Genomic DNA, 26,809 nt, shown 5'->3' with positions numbered 1-26,809 from the left:
ATTGTTTTTTTTTATTTTCATGTTTACAAACGTCGATTCATAAAAAGGGGAAAGGGGTTACAGTTTTAACAATTTTTACCAGATCACGCAAACATTCAGACATTTTCCTCCATCCGTTTGAATCAGAAAGTCCATTTCAACTTTACCGTAATATTCAAAATGATGTGGTCAAAAACTAATTAAAACCAAATAACAAAGTTGTTTACAAATCATTTATTAGACATGAAAACACATCATTTAAAGTACACAATGTACAACTGCAGGGTTTATTACTAGTGTGTAAGAAACAAAAGTTACTCAATCTTCAATGACAGAAATATTGATGGACAAAGATTAAATAAACACCATTCTAATGTTCAACAAATGTGGTACCTTCAGTTTTTCTGCTTTGAGAAAAGAAAATGTATGATTTATATTTTTATTCTTATTAAAATGATTGAAATTAACTCATAACTTAATATAAACATGATAAAGGAGAGCTAAAAAAGATTTTTACAGATATTTATCAACATTAAAATGGTTTGATTTCTTTGACAAATACCAAACAAGGTTTCTCTGATTGTATTCTTATAATGTACACAGTTTGTTTAGACATTAAATGTATAAACATTTAATTCATTGACAATACAATCACTACACTAAAACAGTTTGTTATTATGATGTATAAACATGATAAACAAAACAATGATATTGTTGACATGAACTAAATGGACGTATATTTTATATGCATGACTCTATTATATAATATAATTAATTATCTTTATGCTAATACATGTTATATATATACAGACAGTCAGTTTGTCAACATGTAATACATATAAACAATGTTACACTGCTGTGTAATGTTCTACACATATTGTATTTTCTTCACTATACCAAAGTCTAACTCAGTCACAATGAGGTTGTCTCTGGTGTCCACACATAAACCCCATGGAGACTGTAAACAACAGTCTATGTAGCGGAGGAACTGTCCGTCCTGATCCAGGATATGGATACACCAGCTGTAATGGTCTGCTGTCAGGATCCGACCCTGGCTGTCTGTTGTGATGCCGCGTGGATAGAATGGTCTCTTGGTAGTAGAGGGAGGACCAGTGTAGGTAAACCGGAGTTTCCCGGCCTGATTGACCACCACTACTGCACAGGCGTCAAAGTCTGACACACAGATATCTAGGTTCCTGTTCTCACTGATGTATTTATAGTCACCAGATGAATAGAGACGTTGTCCTTTGTCGTCCAACTGAATACTTTGTTTCTCTGTGGAGCCAGAGTAACACACAACTTTTGTTTGTTTACCATCATCACTGTCCATGACAACCAGGAGGTCACCAGAGGAGGTACTACAGACATTGAGAGGTCTCCACCCCCGTAGTCTGATCACTGTCTTTATCTTTTTATTCTTCACTATGTTCACAGTTCTATCATTGTAATCAGTATAAACTAGATCCCCACTCCTTGTCACTGCTATGTCCTCTGGAAGGTTCCCTGACTTGGTTTGGACTGACTTCACTAGTTCCCCACGGAGGTTGTAGAGTCTCATGATTTTGTCACCATAACCACATGTCCATATCTCCTCATCACTCAGACAGGACACATGGCTTAATGATCCTCTATATTCGGTGAATATCCCTGTGATGATCCGTGGTACATCAATGAGCGGTCTGTCCGCGGGAGAGGACTCAGCACCGGGAGATTCCATGGTGTAGCCATATTCTTCTGTTTTGATAGATGATGCTGACAGAGAACCAAACTGTTGATAAAGCTGTTCTTTGTTGATCTTCTGAGGAGTAAAACTTGGTAAGAACACTGTGAGTTTAGGAGGCAATCTTCTGAATTCATCATTCCTGGATTTGTAGGCAGAGACACGGCTGACATCATTGGAGTCCAGTAAAGTCTTCAGTTCAGTAATGGTCTGTGTGATTTCAGAAATGGTGTGTTTAATTTCATCTTCCTGTTTGTCTAAGACAGCCAGGTGCTTGGTGTCCGTTTCCTCCACGTTAGATTTCATGTTTCTGATAATGGTGTTTATTTCTCTGTGCAAGTCTTCTCCATGTCTGTCGATTTCTGTTGTTAATTTCTGGGAGTTTTCATTCAGAGCAGATTTCTGGACTGGGATAATGGATGCAATCTCTTGGTATTTGGGATAAATGGATTTCTCTAATTCTTGTAAATCTTTTTGAATCATTTCTTTCCTGCTATCAATGTTTTTAATTATTTCAATAAATTTATGGCCACTGTGTTCTTCAGAGGAAAGACATGTTGTACAAATAGGAATGTCACATTGTTTACAGTAAAGTTCACATAGTTTTGTGGAATGTTTTGGGCATTTAGGAGTAGATCCTCTCTTTTCAAATGGCAGCACTTTGTGTTCTTTGGATTGATCAGAGAGATGTTCCCCCACACAGGCTTTACACAGATGTATGTGGCAAATGTCACAGTACATAGGGGGGCCCGGGGTCTCACAGAGACGACACCGTAACACATCCTGGGCCCAGCGCTTGTCCATGGTCAGATACTTTTACTCATGTTCTGAAAAAATAAAAAGGTTGATATATCACTTTTCTTTTTTTTGTTCATTTGACTATTTCTTATAAAACTTTGGTGTTTTCTGAAGAAAAATATTGTTCTTCTTGCAAACAGGACACTTTAGAGCTTAAAAATAAGGAAGACATTTAAATTCTTTTAAAAAAGAATTTCTCCTACATATAACTTGCTTTAACATGTTTAAAGAATGTGACTGACTATTTAGGACATTATATCCCAAACAGGCTATGGTGACCAATTTGAGTGATTGGTCCCAACCTGTTAAACCAGGTCTGAAGGACATGTAGGACAATATCATTTAATATACAAAGCGCCGGCAAGCACTGCGAGCTCTAACTCCAAAACAAAAACAAAATGCTCCCTTTGACCTATTGAATTTTCTGTCATCAGAATTGAACCCACAATTCCAAGTAAATTGCAAATGGCTTCTCATAAGATTCAGGAACAAAAATTATATTTTGAAAATAAATTGAGGATAAAAAGGCAGTTATCAAATTTAAAAGAGCCACTATCATAACTTCTCAGCTATTTTTGTAACCAAGGGCAGCATGATCTAATGCTCTGATGAGAGTGAGATTTTTCAAAGTGAAGCTACAATTACATTACTTAAATTGCACTGAAACATGCATTGCTTCTAACAAATTCTAGATGTCACACCGGACAGTCAATCTCACTTTGCTTACTTTACAGATGCATCATATCAAGGACCAACCCAGGGGGCAACTTGGGCAAAATAGACATTTTTTGATTGGTAACTTTGCCGGAATTTACTCCGAAAGAGAAGTTGAAGTCGCCCTGTATTATGAGTTCACAATCTTGTAAATTAACCCCAAATTAAGGCAATGAAATGATAAAAACTTATTTTTAACACATTTTCACAGCCTCAGTTATCTTTTGTTATAATTAATTACTCAAAAAAGTCTTATCTTTAGGGGTTATAAATACGGGAGATGCAACCACATACTGTGCAACTGATGTTTATTTCTTATAGTGTTGATATTACAATTAGTTGTTAACTTGTAATTAGTTAATAACTCTGCCAAATTAATGCAAAAATAATTATGAAACCGTTTGTTACAGTTATTTAAAAAAAAAAAAGATCTTGTACATAACGGTTGTAATTGGGTCAAAGGGTCGGACTAATACATTACTGTCAACGCCGATGACGGGATCCCGTATTTTCCGCAAACCCCGCGGTCAAAAACAGATGTCTCCGGTAAAACCGCGTACCCCTGCGGTAGAGTTGTCCAGCAAAACAACACCACCATGGTCTTGATGATAAATTATAGGTGAATAAAAGTATTGGACTGAAGCGCAAGTTATCTCCCTCCACTATAAAATATCTGACAGCTACACGACACTACAGGTACATGTATATATCATTTTAATTACTGGAACTATCTAGAATAACATACGATATATATCTTTAAAATGTTACATTTTTAGAGTAAATTTAAAATTATTAATCATTGCTTCTTCATTTAGATACTTGACGATGTATTTTTACAATCCATTCAAACTGACATAGACTATTCAAAAATTGATAAGTATGCTTGGCAGCTGGATTATAATGTTTTTTAATTTTTATTATTCAATCTTATTAAATGTGAAGAAGTATTGAATATTCTCTATTTAATCTACGTAAACTGCATACCAAGTAAATTAAATTGATGAAATGCTTTTGTTAATAAATAACTAGTGTTGTTCTGTTATTCTAACCCGATATGCTTGTTATATCACTGCTCTCTTTAACTCCATTATTTCAGCTGTTATTCTTTACAAGAAATGGTATGAGGTTGTTAATTTACATCACAAAACAACATGGGAAATTGTACATGTTATTAAATGCATACATCTCGAATTACTTTTTAAAAAATCCAATTCAAACTGTGTTTGTACACTTTTTCTTTTATTTCATATTGTGTATATTAAGGAAGGAGTCTTCTCGTTATCAAACATACTTCTTATAATAATAAATTTTAAAAAATTGACACAGTAAAACAGATCATATAACCAAATGATTCTAACAGTTTAATTAAATTTGACCTTGTTTTCACATAATGGTCAGGTCAAGGTCACTACTTTTCCCCCACTACTTAAAGGATGATAAAAATAAATTTAGTTCTTTTTAATTATGTAGACATCTGTTTAAGATATGAAGGTTCTATTCCTCAATGAAATGATAAAATATCAGAATGCCTATCAGCTTATACACTGTACTACTAAATGGGAATAAATTTGATATATTGCTTAACCCACATTTCCTCTAATTTTCTTAAATTTGGAAGAAATTTATACTTTTTTTATGCTTCCAATAATAAAATATTTCTGATATTTATGTATTATGAAGACTTAATATAAAGATATAAATTGACAGAAAAGCTAATATATTGACCATTTTATAAGAGAGAAAAACTGATTTTAGTGATTTTTTTTACACAAATCAATGTACAGAATGGGTACTTTAAAAAGCTTATAAAAATGTAATTTGCTTGGCAAATCTTATTTTAAAAACAAATTCTGAAACCCAAGTATCATATCATAAGTTAACATTAGTTAAAAAATCCAACATTAATGTTATTGTTTTCAAAGTGCTAAAACAGACTCATTATTCTACAGCAATTCTGAATTGCGAAACGTGATATTTTTCTACACCAATATTCCGCCCAAAAATAAAGTATTTCTTAGATTCTAAATATTGATAACTATTTCAATGCAAAGTTGTATGATAGTAAGAAAGAAAAAAAATATACTATTTTAATTTCCTTGATTTAAAGAACATTTATGTTTTAACTAGTCGATAACTAGTCGATAACCAGAAAAGACTCCTTCCTTAATTATGAAATTGTGTACGGCTTCGTCTAATCGTACAACACCGCCCATTACCTATCTTACAGAGGAGGCTTATTGATTATTATGAGCGTCGCCGATCTTGATTTCATCTTTATGTGAGAGAGGGAAAGTAGGTAATGCGCTTTAACCTCCTCCCCCCACTTTCAATTTGCTTCAGACGCCACTGCATTCATTTGCAATAAACTAATATTAAATATTTCTAAGTTTAGTATTCATAATAGACAGTATACATCGTGACTGAATCCAACATGCAGTTTCAGGTGGAGGGGGCGGTTACAAAAACGTTATTTGAAGCTGATACTACATTTATTTTGTACAAGTTCTGTGACCGTAGGTAAAAGCTCTCCGCGTAGCATGTGCGATTTAAAAATGGCTGCAGTGAGGAGAGCGATGAATTAACTGCTATGCAAAAGGATTAAATAACTGCGGGGGGAACGCGGTTAAATACGGGATCAGCGTTGTTGGTACTGTACCTCCAAAATATACAGAAATAGAGAGACTGAATTTATTGTCAATTAGCTAAAACAATTACAAAACATTTCATCTATAAAATGTATGAATACATCAAATAAATTAAATTTAATAAATTGAATAAGTTTTTATTAATTTTAAAAGTTGTTTTATTTTTGATTGACTGCTTCTAATTTAATTTAAATTATTAAAGAGACAGTACAGGTGCAAACACATATTTGAATAACTTCAGATTTACCCATTGTTTCGCTAGGAAATAAGAAATAACGTTGATTGTAACAGTCGAAATAGATGAAAATCCCTTTCACATACTTAATTAATGTAATAATGAGCTTCCGGAAATTTAAGAGTCGTACAAACCGGAATAATCTTATATCATTTATTTGTACCGCGTGGATTTTGATGGACAGTAATTGACACGTGCTGACAACTACAAGATATTTGCCCGACTCCGAGCATTGTGGTATACGAGCTAAAAAGGACTCTCTAAACGGAACACATGATCACTTTTTCGATCATCTATTAATGGTTTTCCAATTTCGGTTCATTTTAAATGAACAGACATAAATGAGTCAAATAACCCCTCAAGGAGCCTCAGTTACAAAAATAAATTTAGCTTGTAGTCAACTCCTGTGATAAGCACGCAAAATACATGCTTACAAAATAATAATTGTGTTTATTTAAAAAACTTTGAACAACTATTACCTGGGAGAAGTAGAAAAGGCATATTTTTATCAACAAACATGTACAGGAGAATCTCTACGAGCCCTGCATGTGTTTTGTTCACAGTAAATACGCATGCGTAATAGTATAAAGGGCTGACCCTGTAACACGTTGCGATGTGTTTATGTGATAGGTTATACGTAATTATTAATTTTAATGAAATAATTAGATTTATTTAATGGAGAACTTTGTAATTTTCTGAAAGTTTATACATTCATGAGTAGTACAAAAATACCGATGACGATCAGACAATTTTTTAAGTCGTTTTTTTTATAAGATGCAGCGTACTGTCTCTTTAAAGGTTAAATCTGTGTATATCATCATTAGCGTTATGCCGTTGTCAAGTAAGGTCTCCCTGATTTCTCAAACTTCTTCCTATTTTTGTGTTATGGAGAAGTAGTCTCCCTAATATTTTGCTCTAGGTTGGTCCCTGCATATATTAATGTACCAAAGAACCTTATTTGTGTAATGATATTAACTAAAAATAGTTCGTTATTTTTCATGGGAAAGTCAGTTCCAGTTGTTTGTACGTAGCATTTCATGATGTAAATAATAAGTTTGATAGGTCAGTCGACTAAGTGATAGCTAGTGAGAACACCCCCATAAATCATTCTTATCATCTCCTGTTTTCCTTTACCAGGCCTGTACTCTATGAATTGGTGTGTTGTATATATAACCATAGTTATATTTCTTATGTTTTCCCTTGACAAGTTGTATTTCAGTTTTTACAGAGTGTTAATTGCAATGGGATATATACCTTTTTTAAAATCATTTATAAAATAAAATGCAACAAAATTTTCCCAGGGTGTTATGGAAACAAATCACAAAAGTTTCTCCACATCAAGCGAATACTTAAGTTCATATCTTATTAGACCATTAAAAATTTAGTAATATAACAATGGAATAGAAATGAAAGAACAAACCGTTGTTTCATACTTATGATTGATTAATTTCATTTTGATCACTACATATGTAGGGTGAGATTTTTCTTTTCTATGCTGCGCTCGCCTCAACAGTCGCACCAAAAACATATCATATATAACCAAGGGTGTGTTCAATAGAACGAGTGCTTACAAGCGCTCACTAAAAGTTGTGTTGCAGGTATAGGGAATTTTGGCGAGCATGTGCAACACCCGCTCTATTGAACACACCTTCGGAACGTATACATCCCTATTACCAGTTAACACATTTTCTTGATTTTCATATACAGGCTTAAAAAATTTCAGTACCGGTAATATTCGAGTGAATTAAAATGCTATAGGAGGCCCAAGGGCCACATCGCTCACCTGAGAATAAAGTCAATGAAAAGCTTTAACCGTCTTTAGAGTATCAAATACAAAATGTCTAGACAACTTCATAATTGGTTTTTGAAAAGATTTTTCTATGTGTATTCCTGTTTAGAAATTCAACTCTCCTATAGTAGCCCAACACTAACTCCAGACATCATAATTCATAAACTTGAATCTACAATACCTGAGTGGTTGTACAAAAGTTACAGCTTTTCAGGCTGATTGGTTTTTGCGAATTAGATTTTCCTCCATATATTCCTACATAAAAAATTGTACCCAAGCTGCTGCCCCACTGTATCCTCTTGCCCAATAATGCTTTGTGCCAAGTTTGGATAAAATTGACCAAGCAGTTTTAGAGAAGATGAAATGTTGAAATTTACAACAACGACAATGACAGACAATGGCCAAATTTTGATCAGAAATAAAAACTAAATTGACAATTACTGGCAAACAACCAATTCTTGCCAAGAACCATTTCTCGCCAGTGTATTGTTACGTCATTCTATCAACACAATGACATAAAATCATGTACAAAATATGACGTAACAATGCACTGGCTAGAAAAGGTACTTGGCATGAATATAAGGTTGCACGCCAGTAGAGATAAAACACTAGGTTTAAATTATCAACTTAATCAGATAATAGTTACATGTATTAATACCTACAGTTAACAAATTACAAACCTTTTCACCTCCAACTCAAAATGGCGACAATGCGCTTCAGCTTTGGTTTTTTCTCTTCCTGGTTAGGTTTCCTGTATAAAATCACGTGATTGAGTAGTTTCAATACAACACAAAACCAAACATTCCGGGCAATCTACTATAGTAATTGTGCTGTTTTAATGTCTGAAAAGTTGAAGAGCAGTCACATTAATCTTAATTATCCTATTAAATTACAAAGATGACTAGATGATTAAGTTTCATGATGTGCTAGCCAATAGTTATCATGGTCATAAAGCTAGATAATTTGAAAGGACAGCAACATTTTAACGATTCCCTCATAACTACTCATAAGCTGGTACATTTTAGGCAATTTCGCCAACTCTGTTATAGCATTAGATTAAAATAATTCTTCAACAATCAGTAATAACATACGTTTAACAAACTACGCACCTCATAAAGATGGCGACAATGTCCATGTTTTCTCTTCCTATTTCGTGTTTACTCCTCTTCCTGGTCGGCGGCCTATAAAAATCACGTGATTGATTCAAATAAAAGACAAAACAAAACTTCCGGATATAACCAATACATTGTGTCAGTGCAATGGTTAAATAATTTGAATCATTAAATCAAGATTATAGTCTGATATTTCTTGATATGCCAATGAAATCAAGCCAGAGACGTATTTAACGTCCCTGATCAAACATAATGCAGTGGAAGGACAGTAATATTATTTTAGCAATATTCCCTTAATTATTACGTTATATACTTATATCAGTAAGTGTATAAAATCGAACTCCCTGATGTGTAGGCCTCTATACCTCTTCTTCCACAGAACTATAGTTTTATCTGACTCTTGACATCACGTCCACTGTCGTCTGCGCTACACATCGCAACTTCTCGGGCCTTTCCGACAGAGCTCGTGTTTTTCCGAGCAACGGAAGGATGTTAGGGTGTAATATATATCTGCTATTATTTTTACCATACGCCTATATAACGTTATAATTTATTTTTAATTGTTTTGATTTTCATCGAAGTCAATACCAAGAGATTCAAATGAAATAAAGTTGAAGTGATGAAGCGCGGCTAGATTTCTCAAAAGTTGATAATGTGCGTAATCACGATACTGGCGTACGTGCGACCAGGCCCCGAGATTATAAAACTTTTTCCATAGTACTAGTATGTGCGCCACTGAGTACGACTCTAAAAACCGAGGTTATAAAAGTTTTGGTGTACGTTCTCCGCTGAGTACTATTTGGAGTATGCTCCAAAAGCCGATCGATGAAATTTTACGTCTCTGGAGAAAGACAGAGAACGGTAATTCGTGTAAATAGTCCTGGCATGTAGGCAAACTGTACATCTATTCAGATTAATTATTTATCAAAAAATATAACACATTATTTACATGAACATCTTATCTTCTTCATCTGCAAGCATGGAGATGTGTCTGCATCTATGACTTATGAATTTTTGAGCAACAAATACGATAAATCCAGTGTAATTGGTAAAATTATCAACAAATTGTGTTTATGTCAAATCTCTCTCTCTCTCTCTCTCTCTCTCTCTCTCATGAGACTCAAATAGTGATTCATGCATGTGATGATTAAGTATAATTATGTTGTAAGGAACGATATGAATATAAAAGAAAGAAATAAGAATTTACACGGATATAAAGAGAGTATTTCAACATAAAATTTAGTTCGATATATCTTAAGTTTTCCTGGCTTTTTAACGATTTTGATATTGTACAAGCCAAGGTCAGAAACGACGCCAATACAAAACTGGAAAGTCACTGCCCCCAAGTGGATATCTCTTAAGATATTTAGCGAGCAGTTCCTGTATTAAGAAAAACAGGGAAGAGTTTAATTCAAAAATAGAAACATATACTAGGGAAAATCACAAAAAGAGAAGATCCGTTTATTTTCACACTCAGGAAGTATACACTAAGGAAGTTATATGGGTATTCCAATTTAATTGCAACATACTATATTTGCCTTAATTCTTGTGAGAAAAAAACATCTAATATCTTGAAGGGGTGGGGTAGGGGTTGGGGTTGGAATTGCATCAATGAACATATGCGAAAAGCCAAGGACACACGTAAAGCTTCTCAGTTCAATATTTTTGGGAATGTGCACGAGAGTTTAAAAAAATTCACTAATTGAAATATTTTTAGTTTTTCTCACTTAGTCAAGGATTGAAAATGTGTGTTTAGAATTTATACATACACGTACTGTGTCATTTTTAATCTTAAGTAACGTCATTTGATTTTTTTGAGCATGCCTTTTCCTATTCATCTTTAAAATTCGAAAAACATGTGTTAATATTGATGCATTTGACATAAATATCTGGTTACTTCAGATAAAAAAGGAATAACTATATAAATTATCTAAATAGTTACTTGCTAATAAAATAAAACAATTTAAGGGGGATTAATATTCCCACAGCTTAGCTATAAAGAGAAAAATATCTCACATGAAAATTCGAAGAAGCTATTTTATCACAAGTAGTACATAAATTTTCAATCGATTGCATAGAATAACAATAATCCCCGTTATCTCTCTCTCTCTCTCTCTCTCTCTCTCTCTCTCTCTCTCTCTCACACACACACACACACACACACACACACACACACACACACACACACAAATTCTAGTTTCTATCATGCGGGTTATGATTAATTAGAGTGTTATTTTTTTTTTTTTTTTTACATAAACAAGCTTTTAATTAACTGTAAATTCTCAAGCAGAATATATACATCGATCATACTTTATGTTTTTCCATAACTGTGTATTTAAGAATAAAATTTGATGTCATTACACCAAAATCGAGGCCGGGTCTAATTTGTTCTGCCCTAGATTTTTTAATGAAATTTTTTACATGAATTTCTACTGATATAGTTATTATTTTAAGATAAAAAAAAAAAAGACATTTACCACACCGTTTGTTTAAGGGGTCATCTAACATAGGACCCTATGGGATTTTGCTTGAAATGTACCAATTTTGCATATTTTTTTACATATTTTTAAAACTTCTTTTTCTGTTCTACATATTAAAGTTATTGCTAAAAGGCATCAAATGGTCAAATAAAAAAAACCTTTTACCTCCTGGTTTGTTCTAGGGGTCTTATCAAAGATGTTTTTTGTATGCCAAATTTCCCAGTTTGTCAGATAATGGCTATTTTTTATTTGACAAAGGCGGAAATGGTGATCTTTATAGTATTATTAAAACATTCAGACATATTTAGGTAATAAATAAATATATACCATCACATATTAAGGTCATTAATATAAAATACATGGTTACTGTCTTAAAATATATGAATTAAGCTATATTTCGGCGAGTTAAGAAAACGTGACAGAGGGCTAGGCTTGCTGAAACTTTTTCACGTTTGGCGTCAACAAGGCAAAAAGATGACGTCACAATACATATGAAACGCTGCGCGAAAGCGTGCGTACTCGTTCTGTACTCGGCCTCTTTAAAAATATTCATTTGTAGAAAGATACTAATATAATATTTAAGACTATGGGGTCACCGGGACCCACCATCCTTATATTCGAGCGTTTATAATCAAATGTTAAGCCAAACAATGCATTTCACCTTACGTATACTTATAATTAGACATGTCTATACTCTCGATGTTTTAATTTGAAATAAATAATAAATATCGTAAGGTAGGTGATGTTCCATGGTAAAATTTCTTTGATATTCAAATAGACGTTTGAGATATTTCTTCTCGTGATTACCGGTATACTTAAAGTAATAAAATTAATTACAATTTTTAAAGGTTTGTAGATTTAAGACCTACAGTCATCAAATCCCTCTCTCTTGTAGAAATCCAAGAAACACACACACACATATATATATATATATATATATATATATATATATATATATATATATATATATATATATATATATATATATATATATATATATATATATACCAGCTTATGTTATATTAAAAATGGAAGAGTCGTTAAAAGACTAGTTAGTATGACCAAATAATATTTATGTCAAATGCATCAAAATTAACACATTCAATTAGTGAATTTTCTTAAACTCTCGTGCATATTCCCAAAAATACTGAAATGAGAAACTTTACGTGTGTCTTTGGCTTTTTGCATATGTTCATTGACGTAATTCCAACCCCCACCCTTTCAAGATATTAGATGCTTTTTTTTCTCACAAGAATTAAGGCAATATAGTATGTTGCAATTTAATTGGAAATTACCATATATAACTTCCTTAGTGTATACTTCCTTAGTGTGAAAGTAAACGGATATTCTCTTTTGTGATTTTCCCAAGTATATGTTTCTATTTTTGAATTAAACTCTTCCCTGTTTTTCCTAATACAGGAACTGCTCATTAAATATCTTAAGAGATATCCACTTGGGGGCAGTGACTTTCCAGTTTTGTATTGGCGTCGTTTCTTACCTTTTCCTGGCATGTAAAATATCAAAATCGTTAAAAAGACAGGAAAGCTTAAATATATCGAACTAAATTCTATGTTGAAATACTCTCTTCATATCCGTGTAAATTCTTACTTCTTTTTTTATATTCATATCGTTCCTTACAACATAGTTATACTTAATCATCACATGCATGAATCACTATCTGAGCCTCATTAGAGAGAGAGAGACAGAGAGAGAGAGAGAGAGAGAGAGAGAGAGAGATGTATTTGACATACACACAATTTGTTGCAGGCACGTAGCATCAGGGGGGCCTGCCCCCCCCCCCTTTTTCTCGCAGCAACAAATATTTAAAAATTTACATATAAAAAAATGAATTATAATGGAGTTGCCCCCCCCCCCCCACTTTTTTGGGAGTATGTAGGGGTACCACCAAGTGGCTTCCGGGGGTTCTGGCTCAATTCAGGGGTTTTTATCTTACTTAAGATTGACCACAAAAACTTGGATACACTAGGATTTGGTAGAGGATCTCAAGAGGTATTCATAATAAGCGTAAGAGTGATTTTCAATAATTCTAAATTATCTCCCCAACAACAACACAAACGACGACAGACTACGGACAAATTTTGGTCAGAAAAGCTCACTTGAGCATATTGCTCAGATGAGCGAAAAAGCTGTATGAATTAAATGTGCATTATAAATGAAAATGCAAATATTATAAAAGATTGACTATTAAAGGCTTGCAGGTCTCTTTTTATAAAAAAATTACAATTTTTTGAACCTGGAACTAAAGTATCTAGTAGATTAAAACTTCTCTGACACTTTTACCCCCTCCCCATAACTTTTATGAATGTTTTTCAAACATCAAAAAATAAAATAGTGGGGTAACAGTTAGAGGATTCTCAAATTAGGGTTTACACTTCCAAAGGAAGTTTTAAAATGCAAACATGAGATACTGCCGTGTCAACTAAAGGGCTATGGTACTCAGGTGACTGTCAAGGCCCGAGGGCCTCTTACTATTTATGTTCACATTACATTCATATTTCTTCATTTTCCCAATCCCCCTTTTATCTTTGTTATTCAACTTATCATAAAAACATTTCACCAATCGACAATTTCTGTTTTTGCAGTAGTTTTACAGTAAAACTCGTTTAGTACAAACACGGATATATCTAAGTTTTTTTTGAGTCCCCAGAAATTGTTTTAAAATAATCTTTGCAAAATTTTACGGTTATAGCGAATTCAGATATAACGAATTTACGGATATAGCGAACTGATTTTTTGAGTCCCCTAGAGGTGATTAATACCGAAATTTAACAATCTTTGCAAAATTTTACGGTAATAGCGAATTCGGATGTAACGAATTTACGGATAAAAGCGAACTGATTTTGAGTCCCGTAGAGGTGATAAATACCGAAATTCAACACTTCTACAGCGAATTTCTTTACAGTTAAAAGAGTTTTCACTACTATTTAACATAATAGTTTGGATTAATTTATTTTCACATAATTTTTTCAATTTACAATTCAATCATTAAAGGTATCAAAAGAACGTTCTAAGCCTCAATTAACAAAAACTGCAGTCTGTTGAAATAAAACATGTATATAATGAATTCGCTATAATTATTATTACAGTACTAGTTCGTTATACGGATATAACGAATCACGGATATAACGAGTTAAATCCACTGGTCCCTTGGACTTCACTATAACCGAGTTTTACTGTATTTAGTATTTTCCATTTCGCCTTACTATATTTTGACTCTTTTTACCTGTTAACTGGTTAAGGCAAAATGGGAACGCGCCATTGAAGATACCATATTAATCAAAACAGCGTGCCATCTGCTAGTTGGCAGACAAACTATATATTGGTCATTGAATCTGATTGGTTATACATATTTAATGGGAGGTCTATTTTGTTTTTATTAGTTCTAGAAATAATATGCAGGCTTGTACACCCCAGAGTATCAAAATGGGTAACACTCAGTCAAAGTTGCCAATTTTAGAGGCAGGCAGAACCCATAAAAGAGACATGAAGATCTCTTAATTCAACAGAGGGTCAACTCTAGCACCATTCTCTTAATGAATTCAAAACACTCTAATGGAGATTAAATCCCCAGGTCCATTTGAAACTTGCATTCAACAATGTTTATTGTAAAACCACGAAGCAACCATTATATAAACATTCAATACACAATAAATACATTGAACTACGTTCCAGATTTATGATATGAGGATGTTTAAATGAACCGCGGTATGTGAATATGTTAAAGGAACGGGGAGAGAGAGAGAGAGAGAAAGAGAGAGAGAGAGAGAGAGAGAGAGAGAGAGAGAGAGAGAGAGAGAGAGAGAGATTGATTACACAAAGAGAGATTTACAAAATTCACTTTTAAACACAGGTTTCTTAATAATACTGTATGCTATTAGAACACTTGACAGATAATATATAATGCCGAAACCGAAACACTCTGGAAAATATTCTCAAACGTGCCATTAATCATAATTACAGAGATGTAATATACAGGCACGTAGCATCGGGGGGGGGGGGGGGGGGGGGGGGGGCTGGCCCCCCAATTTTTCTCGCAGCAACTAATTCTTTGAAATTTACATATAAAAAATGGAATAATCATGGAGTTGCCCCCCCCCCCCCCCCCCCCACTTTTTTGGGAGTATGTAAAAAATTGTTATAAAAATAAGGAATATGTTTTTGAAGATTTAGGGAAATTCCAAATTTCCTTCTTTTTTATTTTTTTTTATTTTGCATGTCAACATTATTTTGGATGAGCCTCCCCCCCCCCCCCCCCCCCACTTTCAAAAACGATGCTACGTGCCTGATATATTCAAAGTTTATGCATGCTTACATGCGTACATTCGAAATAAACAGGCCTTGGGAGAAACTTTCCAGTAAAATAACAAATTGCTCCTGACCAACATTTGTAAGCGAAGTCTGCACTGCCATTCAGTGTCCGCATTAACAAGCAAGAACGCTACCGAAACCGATCGAAACCCTAGATGAAGTGTTTCTGCGTGTCTGACACAGTGACACGAGCTTTATCAGACATCAGACATTGGACCGCTGGGTGACAAACACGGTCGGTAGGGAGGAAACGTCATTCGTCACTTCTATGCTGGACCGTGTGTCCTCTTTACGTAACGTCACAGTGATTGGCGGCAAAATCAACTTCGGAGTCTTTCGGGGTGCTTCTTCAACCTCTTTCTCTTTTTCCAGTTGTTCCATCCTTTTCTTATGAACTTTCTCGAGGAGTTCCGGAGTCTTCTTCTTTCTATCGAACACCTCCACCCTTTTTCTCTGACTCAGTAAAAACTCAGCCGCGCGCTTGCGCCGAACCATCGGCGACATTTCGTGTAATTGTTTCTGAACCTCGCTGTCTAGCTCTTGCCGACTGACCCCCGGGCCGTAGATACCATATTTATCGTCCCAATCTTGGTCTTTACTGCGTTCTTTCACTATGTTTTCGAGCACCTGTTTGTAAGCCTGGTGGTCTTTCAGATTTTCCTGGAACGTCGTCCTCTCTCGGTCGTTCTTCATATCAAAGATGTGTTGCGCCGCTCTCACGGTATTATGTTTGACCTTTAACCTCGCAGCCTCCGACCTGTTAAGGACCCCCGCCATCTTAGAGCGGTAGTCACTTTGTCTTTGAAGGGCCTCCATCTTGGATTCCGTGTAAAAACTGCCAGAGTATTCATCGTAGAACACCTTCTTCTTCTTTACGTCACTGCCTCCGCCGACACTCATAGTGATACTTCCTTAAACCGCCGAATACCACTTTAAATGATCATGTCGAAAGTATGTACTCTTGTATATACGTAAAGTTTCTTCTTTTTAAGTTATAGACAAATACCAAATCCACCAAATATCCCATTCAAACACACTTGCCGAAGTTGTAAAAGTTTCTTCTCTCAAAGTAATCAGAAATTCCTAAAACTACCAAATATCACTTCCAAATGTCACAGCAGGGGTACGAATAGTTTTCTTGTCCCAAATTATTGACAATTCCTTAATCTAACGAATATCACTTCAGAGTGTCACGTCAGAACTTCGAATAGTTTCTTCTCTAAAATCATTGACAATATTTAACACTGTGTCAATTGTTGGTTGTAGATAAAATGTTACTAATACGGCTACCTGTATCTCTGTATATATCTATCCAACGAATTCTACCTTTTGTACCTGTCAAAAAAAATGCACCCAGGATAATAAAACAGGAGCGTCGCCCAGGGATCTTCTCACCTGCGCTCATCCGCGCGGACAGTCACTCAGGAAAGCGTCTCCACGGAAATAAAATGGAGTCACCGTTCATTCAGCGGTTTGTCAAATAAACTTGACGTAAACAATTGCTGGGGTATTCTAAACATTATCCGAGAGTTTAAGAGGATTTAATTCGGTAATAATGCCGTCATCATCACTTTAAGTCCCTACATATATGCTCGTGTCTATACACAAATAGCCCGTAACTTATCGGATAAAAGTCCGCGCATTTAACAACAGCCCTGATCTCCTTTGTCCGTTATTGACCAGTTATACATATACAAATCCTAATTCCATTTATGATATACATTGACAGGTTTTTCTAAACAGGGAATACACTAAAACGTACATGCATTCATAAGCGTTAATCATGCGAGTCTTCACTTTAATTACTTTCAAATCGAGACCTGTCTATAGTACAAGTAAGTGATTAAATTCACGGGAGGCACAGACGAACAGCTTGTACAATATGATAGTGTTTAAATTTCATAACTATTGAAATTTAATCTGTAAGCGAGCTGATTTAAAAGCCGTTCATTCTAATGTACCATTGCAAAAAATCAATAACGTTTTCCTTCATTTATATATGTCTTGTACCTCGCCAATAATGAAAAACGGTTTATACGACTGTATACTTTACAATATCTCTGTCAATCAATGGGTTTTAACACGCCATTTAATGAGAAATGCTTTTATTGACTTAGAGGAACCCATTTATAAAGCCTTGTACGGGAAGCACGTTTTCAAACTAACAATAATCGGTGGATTTTTTTTATTACTGACCGGGCAATAAGTACGTGATAAGTTCGACAAGCTTCCACAGGGAAAAAAAAGATGGTTTATGTAAGAAAAATAAGTATAACATCTAGTTGTTATAGTAATGCATCGTCTGAAACTACTGCCAATATGTATATATAATTAACGATCTTGTTCCATATAGCCATTATAGTAGAGCAGGAAAGTTGGCCCGGGGGTCCGAACACCCCCCCCCCCCCCCCCGGCGTGGAAAAGTTCCCACAGTAAAATTCTAAAAAGGCCTCTGACCCCCACCCCCCGAACACACACACACATATATATATGCAACTGGCATTATATATTTTTCTCATGAAAAAATATTATTACAGGTATGGGGTATATTTTTATTATAAAAAATATAACGTCAGGCGCACTTCCTGAAAACTTACATGTATTTTGGATCCCTGCATGGGAGATAGCTACCGTGCACTGGCGTCGGAAGCAAATTGAAAGTGGGGGGGGGGGGGGGCTAGACTAATCCTCTGAAATATTGAGAAAAAAGTAATTCCCAAAATCATGGAAATCCTAATCCGCCGGGGGGGGGGGGGGGTAGTATTGTCATGTTGTAAATTTTGAATTTACTGGGTGGGTGTAAATACAAAATTTACAACATGACAACTAGTTGTCATGTTGTAAATTTTGTATTTACACCCACCCAGTAAATTCAAAATTTACAACATGACAGTATGCTTCTGATTCCAACTTTTCAATCTTTCAAGGTAAATTTAGAAACAATAATCTTTCTTGCGAGAAAAAGTGGGGGGGGGGGGGGGGGGGGGCTGAACCCTCTATTATGCTACGTTTCTAATGGTAAGGTATAAATTTGCAAAAAAAGTGGGGGGGGGGGGCTAAGCCACCCCCCCTAGCCCCCCCCCCCCCCCCCCCCCCGTTCCGACGCCTATGCAGTGTATGCTAACTGTGAAGGTCGTGGTTAAACTAAGGCGATGTTGGTTGATTTTTTTAAGAGAGCAGTAGGCTATTTGAAGTGAGAGACTAGAGGAAGTTTGTTTTACCAAAAGCTAACACGGGACTTTTATTATGAGACATAAAGGACTGGCACTTTTACGAGTTAAAAAGACAACACTGGCAAAGAAATGATATATTAATATATAGATTATGCTCAAACATACTTTTGTGTTAATGTTTACAAAGCAAAGGCTTTGTGACATGTAACTAACAAGTTTAAGATAAAAAGACGTAAAATGATTCATTGATATCCCCTTAAAAATAACAGTCAAAAATCACTATAACCAAATATACTGAATATGATTATGAATGAATTAAAGAGAGGGGGGTCAAATTGCATCCACCTTAGTCCTAATTTTGCCTGATAATCTTAAAATATGATTGCTTGCATATTTTTTCTTTATAATGATACAAAATAATCATATATACCTCACTTTATATATTGGGTAATAAAGTGTTTATATACATGTATTTAGGCAAAAATTAAGGAAAATATGGCATTTTAAAAACACATTGAAATTTTTAATATTACTTTCTTACATTTTCTTAAAAAATATCTATAATCACACGCGATATCTTGGTAAAAGACATTTTCATTTTGTTAAATTATTGATTTTTAAAATAAATGCAGTGAATAATTCTCTTCATCTTTTTTTGGAGAAGAATTACGCTGGTCATAAGCGGACGCGGATCCAGAAAATTTTTCCGGGGGGGGGGGGTCCGAGAGTTATTTGAGTTTGCCAAGAGGGGGGGGGGGGTCCGACGGATATTCTTGGTAACTTTATAATGTAATTTAAATAAATTTAATTTTGCGGGGGGGGGGGGTGTTCCTCATGACCCCCTCTAGATCCGCGCATGCCTTCCTTACCACGTTAAGGGGGATGGGTGGGAACTATATTGAATAAGATTTATCTTAAACTTTAGATATGATATTTTGAATTTTAACTGTTGAAGAAAATATCCATAAACATGTAATAAAATAGCTTTAAAATTTGAATACACCCCTATATTCATGTATAGGCTATATCATACGTAGTTTTTACCTAGGAGATCAATATCAGGGACGTAGCATCCGAGGGGGGGGGGGGAGGCAGGCCCTGCACTTTTTCTCCTCACAACAAAGATTTTCTTTTTAAATTTACATATAAAAATTGGATTACCATGTAGTTCAACCCCCCCAATCGACTTTTTGGACTATGTAAAAAATTGAAATGAAATTAAAAAAAGAACGAAATTAAGACAGAAAAAGAAGTTATAGCTCTTATAATCCTAGCCCTAATTTATAACTTAACCAACAATAGTAACAAGCAATTAATGCAAATAAATCGATTTTTGATCTGAAATTACATTTTGGGACATAGCCTTCTATGGTGATATCAAGATTTCAGTGAAAATTTAGCTTATATTTACCTTGATTTCATACTACCAAGAACTTTCATAAAAATATATTTTAGTTTTCATATAACTCCCTCTTGGTGAAGATCAGTCTGACGTCGATAAATCAATATAAATCTAGTCTATTTCCAGTTTAACACCACTCACATTTTATACACGTTACCAGGGCTGCGTTTAAAATCGGGCTACGTAACAGCTACGCTATGATAGCTAAGCCAACCAAGCCGCTACGAAGATAATCGTATATAGCCTAAATATTTTATGCTAAGCATCAAATTCAATATGGCCACCTTACTTACCACTTTGTAACAAACATGAAATTTATCTGTGATATTTTGTTCATCCTATAAGTTATAATGAATTTGAACATGTATATTTCCACTTTGAACATGTATATTTTCACTTGAAATTAACAAATTATGTCGATGTAATTAGTCTTTAGTTGAGTACATGTATTTCCAACTTCAAATCAGAGACCTAGCGGCTAACCTAGCGGTCCGTTTAATAGACCTACATAGATATCTACGACCTAGCGGTTAGGCTAGCAGCTACGATCTTGAAAACAGCAGCCCAGTGGTCTCGTCCCCCACACTAGCATTCTGCGCCCGATGAATTCGTCACGCTTCTTTTTTTGATGCATTGTCATGAAAAGTGTACTTACTCTGTCCCGAGTTTTTGCTTTCACCACTTTTTGCTTGATATTTCGATAATCATAAATGCCTTTGTGCTAAAACTACGTTCATTCATTAATATGAAAAATGTCCAGATTATCTGTTTTGAAACGCCCCCTCTACCGCTTCCAGTTTCAATACACATCCAAAAAAATAGAAAGTCTACGGGGATTTTGCATTGCATCAGCAATTAATAAGCCCGGATGATAACGCTGAAAAGTTGCGAGAGGTATCCCGAGTACTTCCGAATGTAGAAAAGATGTAACCATTTCCCATTTTTAATCTCCGTAAAAAATTTGTTTTCGTTCCTGTGAACTTTTATGAGTAAAAAAAGAAAATTGTTCAATGAAGATATCTTGGACATATTCCCTTTTATTGATTTCAACTGCATTTGTATCACAGGTATGATTGTGTATTTATATTAAAAATCATCAAAAAGTGATGGATGCAATAACTTGGGACAGACCATAGGATGTTTTGGTTTTTTGGCACAGTCGCATTAACTCATACCCCCGCATTGATTAGAACCATTTTAAGAAGACCTTGGACTTTGGGTAGGACGTAACTATCTTTTTCTTGCGTCAAAACAAGTTAAAAATGACGCTGGTTTCAAGTAATATATATATATATACAGATTGCGTAGTCTCAGCTCAGAAGCCAGATAAACCATGTTGATTTCAAAGAGCCATGGCTGAGTGGCCAACAATGAAATAAACAGCTTACGTCATATCGCTGTTTCACCAACTACCCAAAGTCCAAGCTTTGTTAAAATGGTTCTAATTCTTAGCCATACCAAATTGGAGAATGACTCAATTTTGCCTGCAATTCGCATTACATTTTTTTTGGGGGGGGGGGGGGGGGGTCACGAGAATTTAATTTAAAAGATGTATATTCTATGTAATATCTGCATTATCAGTTAATTAAAAGTTTTAAAATCAATAACAAAATGCACACATCCATCGCTGTTCAAGACTTCGATAGTTAAACGGAGGTCTTGTTACAAAACCATTCACTGCGACTAAGGGTCAATTAGAGCAAAAAGATATCGTAAACATGGCCGTAAAACAGTGCTAAAATAATCCATAAAATAGCATGTACAGATGTAAAGTGAAGCTCTACAGTAAATTATCTATATCGCGCAGCAATTTCCAGTCAGTCAGACCCCAGAGAAAAAATGAATTAAGCATATGTCATTCACATCAGCAACAAATCCAAATATCGGACGAACCTTTCCAGCTCAGGTCAGATAAAGACCATGTCTCGTAGAATAACTTATACGGTTTACAGCTCATAACTATAACAAAATACTTCGTTCAAAACTAGTCTGGAAGTCTGAAGCACAATACAGCGCATATCTGTGGGTCATGAACATTCTTGGAAGAAGTAATCTCAATCAATTAATCAATCAATCAATCAAATATTGATACATGATTTACAAATGTCACTGTAAATTGCACAAACAGGAGCGGAAGAAATTCAACACAAAAGATTTTGGGTATTACATATTTTTAATATATTAAAATATCACATTTATAATATTTAAAAAATTATAGTTAAATATGATGAAATATGTAAAAAAAATGAATAAAAATTGGATGGACACGGGTTGTGTGCAAACTAACACTAAAGGACAGGACGGAGTGCTGAACAACTCACCAAAAAATAAACCCTCCTTAAAACTCAGGCAACCTATCACTGTAGCTCTAATCATTCTCCGAGTTACCCATTTCTGGATTACTAAATGATATGCTTACTCTGCGTTTTTCTCCCTCTCACACTCTTTGATGACTAGATTAAATTACCAATAAAAAAAAAACCCTTCAAATCTTTTTGAAATTCCAACTTAATATTTTTTTGAGAAAACTAAATCAAAAAGAATATTTTGTTCAAGGTATTTCAAATCAAGAAAAGACAAATTAATGCCGAATTTTTCCCACATTAATACGAGTATTTGACATCTCAAGGGGCTCCCAACAGAATTTGCAATAAAAATCACCACAACCTTGTAATGTAAATCAAGAAAATTTTTCAATTAACTCATATTTTTCAAGTTCATAAATAGTAAATACACAGATCTCATTGTAAATTAATCTTTAAAAATCCTAGTAAATAAGTTTTTAAACTAAATGAAATAATATCACAGAAAATGTGTAACCTGTTTAAAAACATATATTGCATAAAACTGAGTACATGTAAACATAGAGGAAAAAAGTAGGTCACATTGACCTAATTTTTGCCACAGAACACTATGAGCTATTATCATTCTTCAGTATTTTATACACTTTGTGATTCATCAATTTCAAGGTCACCAGTTAAAAAATAAATGTGCGAGTAATAAATGTAGGTCTATAATTAAATGACAACAAAAAATAATGATATTTGATTAAACTCCATGCATATTCAGAATATTGCATATTATTTCATATAGGAGAGAAAAAAAAAAAGGGGAGAGAATTTAGCTTTTCATTCTCTCTAAATTTGTTACATATTCTGCGAAAAAGCGAAACTAAGAACCTTCATAAAGAAAATTCCAAGAATACGTAAGCACTCAAGAATGGATCAGTAAATATCTCCAACGGAAAAAAAACGAGACGTTGAAATGACCGCAGTGTCTAATCATGGCTGAAGGAGAATGAGTCCAAGAGTTCAGGAGAAGATGAATTAATGAGATAATGGAGAGACAGGCTATACATGGTATTTTCTCTGGAGTACTTCTAAGTAGTCTGCGTTGGATTTGGCATATGAGGAATTCATGGAGTCACTATGTAGGCGAATCACGGGTTTACTGTTGTCATGAGGTGCTGAAACAGACAACAGACAAAAATTAGCAAGTCTCACCGAAAATGAAGACTGTCTCTCGTCAACTTTACTTGATATAGTAAATTTCAGCAGATTGTGCATAAAGAAATAAACATTTAAAATTTGTAAAAAAAAAATTTCAAGCATGTGGTATATCTTTTAAAATTAGAGGAGCATGGAGATAAACAAGTTTTATCATACTGCACAGGGGGTTTATTTGTTAATTGTATTTTGATAACAATGAGTTGTTAGTACCTTTTGGTGAATGTCATTGTGGTATTACAGGAACAGTAAATTGGTGGGTGTACGTGATTTCAAACAGCAATTATATATTTCATTTATTTCAAACCCCCTCTCCCCCCCCCCCCCCCTCCATCTTTACTCTCCAAGCTGCTTGCTGTAGAATGACATCATCCACTTAAAATTTCTAGACACTGATTCCTATACCGTTAACAACAGCTTCGCATCAGGAAAAAGACTTGCTCCCAGGGAACTGGAATCTTGCTGACTCCCTCAGTGGTTTACATTAATTGTATATTAACATGTACATATTTCTTTTAAATAAAAATTTCAAAGGATACGTGTTTACTTCTAGGTTTTGTAATCGTTCATTCGTTTATAACGTTCTTAATTTTTAAAATGTTTTCCTAGGGGAGTTACATGCTTCTGTATGACCTTGAAGAAGTAAAGATAAATGAAGATAAATTGCTGTTTGATGGGTTCATCTTAACACTAAAGAATAATCAGAAAGAGTACAATTATCTCTAGGACAAGATTCTAAAGCAACACCACACGTGTCAATCAAGCTAAATCTGTGTGACCTTACCACATTACAACAACTTGACATCAAATCGTATTCCTACAGATTACAGAAGTAGCCATTTTAAATAGTAGGTCAAGCAAACTAATGATTTTAATTAACAAAATAATGGTCATTTTCCAAATAAATGAAATGGAATTTCAAATGTTAGCTTTATTCATATCAATGTTTGATAGGATCTTTTTCCCCTATTTATACAAAAACCTCTAGGATAAATAAGAATTGTAAGCCAGGCAATTCCAAAATTGTTTGCAGCCTGTTTTCTTCATAAATATTGAATGGTTAAACAATGAATGTTTGAAGGAAATACTTGCTTAAATGAACATATTAGAATAGGCAGAGATGTATCAAGTGAACAAAGCACTCGTAAATGCATGCTAACAACAAACTTAAAACATTTCATGATTTTATAAAAACTTAATAAAGGCATTCAAAACAGTAATTAGAATTTTATAATTATTTGAAAAAGAAAAAAAAAAATCCAAGAAATTGTTGAAGTCAGATACTTTACTGAATTTTCCAAGATTAATGAAATATGCTTTGATCTATTTAAGAAAATGAACTCATCACGATTATTATAAGATGAAACTAGTAGCCTTACAGAGAGATACGGTTAATACTGTTAAATCAGTTAAATGAAGATTATCAAGGTAGGCAATAAAAGTGGAGGATTAATTTGAACTTTTGAAGTTCCAAAAATATCTCCAGAGTGAAATCCTTTTGTGAACAAATTTATAGTAAAGCAATAAAGTGAAAGAATTACAACTTCTTAAAAAAATCTTGAGAGTGACATTGTTTTTGTGGAGGAATTAATGGGGAATTTTATTGGGGGGGGGGGGGGAATAGTGAAAAAAGATTGCTTTTTTGATATTCCTGGACCAAATGAAGAAATATATGCCTCAGTGACCATAAAGTTTTTAGAATCATTACAGAATTTTAAACCCCCACAAAAACCTGTGCCTATTAATAAAAACCTTGGCTGAAATCAGATCAAGGGAGCTAACTCTTGCTGAACGTACCGGCCTCTAGGTGTTTGTTGATGCTGCGGTCTAACTCCGCCTTCAGCTTACTGGTGAACAAGTCCTCGGTGGTTCCCGATATCCGACTGGCGTCCAGGAGCTGGCCGTTGAGCGTCCCTGAGAAGGTCAAATTACCCAGCGTGTTCAACGTTCGGTTCTTCTGTTTCTCTAAGCTGCAAATAATTCAACACATGCAGACAGTAGAGGTAGAAATACCATACAATGAAAATGCAAAAGAATGTGAACACAGTAACTCTTGATCATATGTATACTCTATAGTATACTCTACAACAAGAGAAAAGCTGTCAATGTGACAGCAAACCGGGTTTTCTTTTATGTGAATTGTATCCATAATCCGTGTCAACACGTATATCCAGTGAAATGGAGTACCCTATATGCAAAATTTTGCCAAAAAATGACCAAGTTCAAAAGCTGGTATTTTTTTCATAAATAATCAGAAATCAAAATCCTAGCAATATGCACACCTCTGATATATGTACAATTGATCTGCAAAAGAACAACTTCCTATCTTGAGAACTGTAGGAGGAGTTATCCGTACAATGAGGGTACCCTATATGCAATATTTTGCCAAAAAATGACCAAGTTCAATAGCTGGTATTTTTTTCATAAATTATCAGAAATCAAAATCCTAGCAATATGCACACATCTGATATATGTACAATCGATCAGCAAAAGAACAATTTCCTATCTTAAAAACTGTAGGAGGAGTTATCCGTACAATGAGGGTACCCTATATGCAATATTTTGCCAAAAAATGACCAAGTTCAATAGCTGGTATTTTTTTCATAAATTATCAGAAATCAAAATCCTAGCAATATGCACACATCTGATATATGTACAATCGATCAGCAAAAGAACAATTTCCTATCTTAAAAACTGTAGGAGGAGTTATCCGTACAATGAGGGTACCCTATATGCGAAATTTTGCCAAAAAATGACTAAGTTCAAAACCTGGTATTTTTTCGATACATTATCAGAAATCAAAATCCTTGCAATATGCACACCTCTGATATATGTACAATTGATCTGCAAAAGAACAACTTCCTATCTTGAAAACTGTAGGAGGAGTTATCCGTACAATGAGGGTACCCTTTTGGCAGCCGCCCGCC

General features: G+C 34.5%; 2 protein-coding genes and 1 pseudogene across 18 annotated transcripts in view; 1 reads left to right on the top strand and 2 right to left on the bottom strand.

The window, feature by feature from the left end:
- LOC128158154 (tripartite motif-containing protein 2-like) overlaps positions 1 to 26,809 on the top strand; it is a 275,172-nt pseudogene that overhangs the window by 172,286 nt on the left and 76,077 nt on the right.
- LOC128158119 (uncharacterized) lies at positions 195 to 9,465 on the bottom strand. 3 transcript variants are annotated; one of them, XM_052820861.1, is made up of 3 exons: positions 8,990 to 9,465; positions 8,543 to 8,631; positions 195 to 2,526 (listed from the first exon to the last, which is right to left on the bottom strand). In XM_052820861.1, the coding sequence occupies exon 3, from the start codon at positions 2,501 to 2,503 to the stop codon at positions 848 to 850; it is 1,656 nt and encodes a 551-aa protein (XP_052676821.1). In that variant the 5' UTR covers positions 2,504 to 2,526; positions 8,543 to 8,631; positions 8,990 to 9,465; the 3' UTR covers positions 195 to 847. The 3 variants fall into 3 exon arrangements, with proteins under 3 accessions (XP_052676821.1, XP_052676820.1, XP_052676819.1); XM_052820860.1 differs by having other exon boundaries at positions 8,561 to 8,722; positions 8,990 to 9,456; XM_052820859.1 differs by having other exon boundaries at positions 8,561 to 8,631; positions 8,990 to 9,456.
- LOC128158106 (ankyrin repeat domain-containing protein 26-like) overlaps positions 22,531 to 26,809 on the bottom strand; it is a 75,066-nt gene continuing 70,787 nt past the window's right edge. For 14 of the 15 annotated variants that reach the window (XM_052820820.1, XM_052820814.1, XM_052820816.1 and 11 more), the window contains 2 exons: positions 25,680 to 25,852; positions 22,531 to 23,842 (listed from right to left, as the gene is read on the bottom strand). In XM_052820820.1, the coding sequence (XP_052676780.1) occupies positions 23,727 to 23,842; positions 25,680 to 25,852 (289 nt within the window). In that variant the 3' untranslated portion in view covers positions 22,531 to 23,726. Of the gene's footprint in view, positions 23,843 to 24,666; positions 24,700 to 25,679; positions 25,853 to 26,809 lie in introns of all 15 variants that reach the window. The other variant, XM_052820823.1, reaches the window with a different exon arrangement.

Source organism: Crassostrea angulata, chromosome 8, assembly GCF_025612915.1.
Source record: "Crassostrea angulata isolate pt1a10 chromosome 8, ASM2561291v2, whole genome shotgun sequence".
Lineage (NCBI taxonomy): Eukaryota > Metazoa > Mollusca > Bivalvia > Ostreida > Ostreidae > Magallana > Magallana angulata.
The sequence above is the reverse complement of the archived record's forward strand: the minus strand, read 5'-3'. Positions and strand labels throughout refer to the sequence as shown.

What these genes read in the sequence shown, in the direction of transcription:
- LOC128158119 (XM_052820861.1), bottom strand. Translation starts at nt 2,503, where the DNA reads ATGGACAAGCGCTGGGCCCAGGATGTGTTACGGTGTCGTCTCTGTGAG.